This window comes from Hyperoodon ampullatus (genome assembly GCF_949752795.1).
Source record: "Hyperoodon ampullatus genome assembly, chromosome: 19".
In the NCBI taxonomy this organism is placed as follows: domain Eukaryota; kingdom Metazoa; phylum Chordata; class Mammalia; order Artiodactyla; family Ziphiidae; genus Hyperoodon; species Hyperoodon ampullatus.
Window position 1 is genome coordinate 52,348,665 of NC_136932.1, and position 6,451 is coordinate 52,355,115.

Here is a 6,451-nt window from a genome sequence, read left to right on the forward strand (position 1 = left end):
GACAATAGCTTTGTCTCAAGGCAAAACTATTGTCTCATTAATTATTAAGTATATAAACCACAACAAATAATTCCGTCTATTCTATGGAGCATTTAACTGTTTTCTGACTTTATAAGTATTTGATTTTAAACATTTGCTTTCTTATACTGAGGTTTCTTAAAAAGACTAAAATTGAGTAGTGTTGACAGTTCCACAACTGAGATATTTTAATGTAAATGTTATAAAATACATACAATATAAAATACAGAATAATAGGTGATATAAGATGGAAAGTAGGGGCTTCCCTGGTGGCGCAGTGGTTAGGAATGTGCCTGCCAATTCAGGGGACACGAGTTCAAGCCCTGGTCCAGGAAGATCCCACATGCTGCGGAGCAACTAAGCCCGTGCGCCACAACTACCGAGCCAGCACTCTAGAGCCTGCGTGCCACAACTACTGAGCCCGTGAGCCACAACTACTGAAGCCTGTGCGCCTAGAGCCCATGCTCCGCAACAAGGGAAGCCACCGCAACGAGAAGCCTGCACACCACAATGAAGAGTAGCCCCCGCTCACTGCAACTAGAGAAAGCCCGCGTGCAGCAATGAAGACCCAACACAGCCAAAAATAAAATAAATAAATTTATATTAAAAAAAAAAAGATGGGCTTCGCTGGTGGCGCGGTAGTTGGGAGTCTGCCTGCCGATGCGGGGGGCGCAGGTTCACGCCCCGGTCTGGGAGGAGCCCGCGTGCCACGGAGCGGCTGGGTCCGTGAGCCGTGGCTGCTGGGCCTGCGCGTCCGGAGCCTGTGCTCTGCAACGGGAGAGGCCGCAGCAGTGAGAGGCCCGCGTACTGAGGAAAAAAAAAAAAAAAAAAAAGATGGAAAGTAGAAATCCTCCTCCTCACCCTCCAATCTTCCAGTATGACAACTGTAAACACAACAGTTTCTTTAAAATACTGAAATTTATAAATATTCTAACAAGTCAAAAGGCTTTGTTTCTTCTGTATTGGTTTGTTTTACATGGTGTTGAGATACATTTAAAATATTAAGCATCACTACTGTTAGAGTAGGAATGAAAATTTTATAATAAAATACACTTAACACTGAGTTGCCAAAAGCCCATTTTATATTTATTCTTCCTCATTAAAATAATATTGCTCAAAACATATACTACCTGTACTGATCACCAAAATTTTACCGTCTTATCTTGCAAGTGCAGCACATATATAACTAAGCAGTTGGTAAACATGTAGAGATTGAGTACAAATAAGGCCCACAAGGTACTGCTGTGTAATGTATCTACCAACAGGTTGACTAGGCCAGTTGTTACATTTGACAGCAAAAAAAAAATTAACTGGTTTCTGTTCATTGCTGTGATTAAACAAAGAGTGGGTTCCTTTCTTTCAGCTTCAGAGACTAGAGATTCTGAATGCTTTCTATTTGCAGCAGGTGACTGGATGAGTTTCCAAGAACATGGTACTGTTGCCCCTTTAATTAGAAATTTGGCAAAATTCAAAATTATATCACCCAGTAATAAACTACTAAGAAGGATCAGGCAAGAAGCAACTATCCAAATACAAAAGGCTAAATTGGCCATTCTTCGAGATGCTACTTCTACATTTACCTGAACTATGTAAAGAGATATGAAGAAGCCAATAGCTGTCAATAGAATACAACATGCTACTTTTATCCAGTCTTTGATATGTGATCTTTTTTTAAGTACGTATGATCCTGTTTGAACACCAGCCATGTGTATTGCCACATACCCCAAGGTAGAGATTATTCCTTCTCGGTTGGCATTTAATAAACCAACCCTTGTGCCACTGCCATCACTGCCATACAAAATTAACCTTTTCAGTGGGCTAAAATCAAGGGCTAGCTGGTAGAATACAGTAATGCTGATAGCCACAATCCAGGATTTATTTAGGGGAAAAATAATCAAAAGCAGTGATGTTATCAATTTCACAACCATTAAGGTAAAGAAAAAATTCCAGTGAACTCCATACTCAGTTAAATGTTCCTGATAGCCTATGGATTTTATAATGACTAATCGTCCCACTCCTAGGAAGACTAATGGCCAAACAGAGTACAATGACTTTGTAAGATAACAAAGTCTGGACCCTTTTGTATATTTTCTCCTAACCTCTGGACAAACCATTGCAGTCCCAAAAATAAAGCCTCCTACTCCAAAATCCATTGCTCCTGTCCCATAGAGCTCGGTTTTGGCAAATCTTCTGGGAAAAAGAGGGAAGTCCACAGCCAAAATGGCAACAGCAGTAAATGCACAGTTAATTACACGGAAACAGGAGATGGCTGGAATGTATTCCGATTCTATACTGATTTTCAAGAATTTTTCAAGGATTTTCCTGACAGGCATTCTGGCATAGCAAGTTCTCCTGCAGTATGTTTCATAGAGCAGCCCTGCCCCAAAGATAATTACAATGAGATACTCAAGGAGGACAAATGAAGCGAAAATGGTCAAAGTGGTCACCACGGGAACTATTAGGAAAGCAAAGTCAATGAGGAATCGAGTTCTCCAGGTATGTGAAGAACAACCTAAGTGCTGGGAGAGAATGATCAGGAGCCCTCTACACAGAATACAGAGTGCAGGTAAGCACAAGCCCTCGGTGATTTCCAGCACGCTCGTTCCATTGTGGTTACTGACAAAAGCTTCCTTCATCTGCTTTTGAGACATTTTTTCTTCTTCCTGTGAAAACAAGAGCAAAGGGATGGGGCTAATCTGGCAGTCCAGTAGTTAAGACTCTTTGCTTCCACTGCAGGGGGCACGGGTTCGATCCCTGGTAGGAGAACTAAGATGCATTTGTGGAAAGCAACGTTCCTGTGGAACTGGCATATATATGTACATGACTTGGTAATTTGCATAAATATGCACCTGACTTGATTTTACTCTTATTCCTGAGTTTCGGAGCAGAACCTAGGACCTGCGATTCCCCTTACAAGGATTGCTGGAAGAAGCCTAACACTAGTATATGAGGATAAGGATGTCATACTAACAGTATGAAATTACTGGTTAAAATGCTTTAGCTATTCTCAGTATAAGGCAGACTCACAAAGAAAGTGAATTTGAGATACAAAACCTGAGAGTGGACTCACGGTAGGATAGAAATTCCTACTACAAAGCATGTAAAGGTCATGAAGATAATATAATGAAAATTGAACACACCTCACTAATGATTTAGAGTCAAATCTGAGACGGGAGGAGAAGAGGGACAGGGAAGGAGAAGGTATTTCAGTACACTTCGGAGTTGGGGGCCTTGGTTTCTGTCCTGAGCCTCTCTGAACCTCCTGCCTCTAGTACAAAATGCGAATCCTCCAGTGATCTCCTGAGCCCCAGGCTACTCCTTACCTCATTTACAGGTTAAGGTGTAGGTAGGTACAATGGATGCTGATCATGGAGGAGCAGTTGGGGCCGTAAAGTACACACTAGTGTTAATTGTTTTAAAGGGATATAAAACACCTCTCTGCCACATATCCATGTCTGAAAAGTGGCACCTGGGAAGAACACATTTGTTGGCCAAACAAGAACCATATTGAATAAAAGAATGCATGCATGCGTGATGGCCTATCTGGGCCCAGCAGCATTACCTCCCGAGAACAAATCGATCCGAACCTGCAGGCCTTTAAAAATAAAAGAGCCCTTTTCCCGACAGACACGCGGCCGTTATACCTCACGTGTTCCTGGTGGTCTCTGCGCCCAGAGGTAAAGGGTCCCGTAAGAGAGCCGGGGCCGTAAGGGCGGGACACGCGCGAACCAGCCGCTTCCGCCTCCCGAACAGCGCTTCCGGCCGACGCCGGGCGGCCTGCGCTTCTGGGCCGGCCCCCCGCGCGCGCGGCCCCGCCCACGAGGGTGCTCGTTTCCCACGCCCCGCAGGCTCCCCACGCGCGTCCTTCCCTGTCAAGGGCTTGCCTAGCCCAGGTGCTCTCGGGCCTTGGCCTCGGGCAGGTCGGTCAGAGGAGCTCGGGCGGGAAAGGCGCTTCCCGCACCTCACCACTGGCCCTCAGACCCCACGGCAAGGCCTCGTCAGTGGGGGGTGGGGGTGGCCAGGGCGCCTGGTCTCCCTACGGAGAGACCCACAGCCCCGTGAGGGCCCGGAGGCCCTGAAGCCCTCCCTCCCTTCTCCCCCGCATCTCACCCCAGGCTCTCAGAATATTTTGTCCCGGAGCGAGCAACTCCGGAGGCCGGCGCCCCGGACGAGCCACGTGCGCCCCGCGCCGCGAGTGCGCGCCCCGCCCCGAGGGAGGAGCGTGCTGGCTCCCAGTCGCTTGGCCCCAGCTGCAGCCCGCGGCTGCGACCCGGCGTTCCCAGCTTTCCCTCCTCTCCGGCTGGTTCCTGCCCCCGCCTCCGCCCTCCCCTCCCCGGGCTCTTCCCGCCGCCTCACCCGGCCCGCCCGTCTGCCTTTCCAGTCTGGCCGGCGCGGGCCGCACGCTCGGCGGCTCAGGTCGTGGGACCGGTGAGTGCCACCCCCAGCCGAGTCCGAAGCCCTTTGCGTGCCCGAAGGGACAGGGGAGGCCGGTGGGCCCCCGCGGCGCTGGGGAAGAAGGGGGCGTCTCTCCCTCCCCTTTCCAAAGCGCCGTTTCCCTTCCCTTTGCCCTTTTCTTTTTGACCCTCTCGTATCCCAGGAGGAGGTAGCCCAGCTCTTTGCCTTTTTCCAGGACAAGGACCTTTCATAGTCACTCACCACCGAGCCGGCAGGGGGCGGCCCGGGGTGGGGGAAAGGTCCCGCTCCACTCCTCTCCTTGCCTAGGGACCTGGGAGGGGGCGGCTGGCCCCGGGAGGCGTCGGGGCAGCCGCGCCCTTGGCTGGGGTCACGTCCACCTTCCCAGGAAGGACATACTGTCCCCGTGCCAGGTGCTTCCGGAGCGGCATCCCAGCCCTGGGCCCGGCGGGCACCTCGCGGGGACAAGGAGTGCCCGTTCCCGCCGGGAACCTGGGGGCGGGGCTCCCAGGACCCTCACCCTGCTCTTCTCGTCTGCCCTCCCACTGTCGTCTGAGCCGAGGAAGAACCGGAGGCTGGAGGGGAGGTGGGAGGGGGAGAGCTGTTGCTCAGGTTGCCACCTGCCCTGACTAGAGGTTTTCACCTATTCATTACCGTCTCCCTCCGGCCCACAGTGGTCACTCCCTTACCAGAAATTCTTGGCTGGTAATCGCGAAGCCGACAGGGAGCAAGAGCTGGGAGAACTGGAGAAAACCGCTCTAATCTGACTTGATTCTGGCAAGAAGTGGACCCTACATCGTAATAACCAGCATTTGCAAAGCGGTCTCCGAGGTACTATCCCATTTGATCCTTAACTCAGCATTGTGAGGTCTGGGTATTAGTAGTCCTTCACGCAAATGAGGGAACGGAATAAGGCTTAGAGGGGTCTTGTGAACTGCTTTTGAGGGGTTGTGGGCTTTGGATTCTAACCCTACAACCTGTTGTGTTCCCCTCTGATCCTCTCTCTTAAGATGAGCTTCTAGTTGAGGGAACTTTGTTGGCCTTGAGTCTCTGGAACCCGCTGCATGGCTGTCCCCTGGATGGGGTACAGTCAGTGTCCAGGGTGAACGTGTCCACCACACGTGTCCTGATGCCCTCCTCTGCCTGAATTGTCGTTTTCCAGTTTCCATGGCAGCCCCTATCCCTGAGGTCTTTCAAAGGCTGGATGTATTCAGGGCCTCAGGAAAGTCTCCACCAAGGTCAATTCATTACTGACACCCCTCATTCTCATCCTCATCCTTCCTTGCTGGGGAGGTGTGAAGCCTGGGAAATTCCAAGTCTGGGAGTCACTTACAGTTTTTCAGAGATTGGCCTAAGCCCAGCTTCACAGCACCGCCTCTCTCGGACGGGTTCCCCTCCTCTGAAATCTTCACCTTCTTAAAGTTGACACTGAGCTGTTCCACCTGATTACTGCTCCCAAATGGATCATCCATCCTTAGTACTAACCGTATTTCCCCTCTGAATGAATATTCAGATTTGTACTTTGTAGGGTGCTTTCACCTGGTGGCTCTTCACAGCCACTCCTTGTGAAGTAGACAAGCTGAGGAATGAAGGTGGGTGGGGAAGGTGTGATGGCTTACCGTGAAGGACTGAGCCGTGGCTTCCGTCCCACACGGCAACTTTCCTGGAACATCAGAAGTTGGCTCCAGCCTCCCTGCCCCGCTGCCTACTGACTGTACTGAGATAGGACATTTCTGCATGCTGGAGAGGCTAGGGCACGAGGCATCTCTGTCTCCCGGGGTCCTCATCCTGCGTGGCACGCTGACCCAGAAGATTTGCATTCCCGCCTCAAACCCCACAGTAAAACTGGCCCTGAAGGAGCCCAGGGCGCCTCTGGAGGCTCCTGTAAGTTTCCCCTGCTCCCTCCTCGGCAGGGGGCGGGACAGACTCTCCCTCTCTGCCCAGGCTCACCCTGGTTCTCATTTTGGTTTTCCTGCTTGGTGTGAGGAGCAGGAGTGAGTCACCCTGGAGAAGCCCTCAC

General features: G+C 50.7%; 1 protein-coding gene across 1 annotated transcript; it reads right to left on the reverse strand.

Moving 5' to 3' along the window:
- Positions 1-830: 830 nt before the first annotated feature.
- On the reverse strand, positions 831-4,197 carry PIGW (phosphatidylinositol glycan anchor biosynthesis class W). The gene is made up of 2 exons (XM_079725792.1): positions 4,129-4,197; positions 831-2,681 (listed from the first exon to the last, which is right to left on the reverse strand). Exon 2 carries the CDS (start codon positions 2,667-2,669, stop codon positions 1,158-1,160), a length of 1,512 nt encoding a protein of 503 aa, XP_079581918.1. The 5' UTR covers positions 2,670-2,681; positions 4,129-4,197; the 3' UTR covers positions 831-1,157.
- Positions 4,198-6,451: the final 2,254 nt, after the last annotated feature.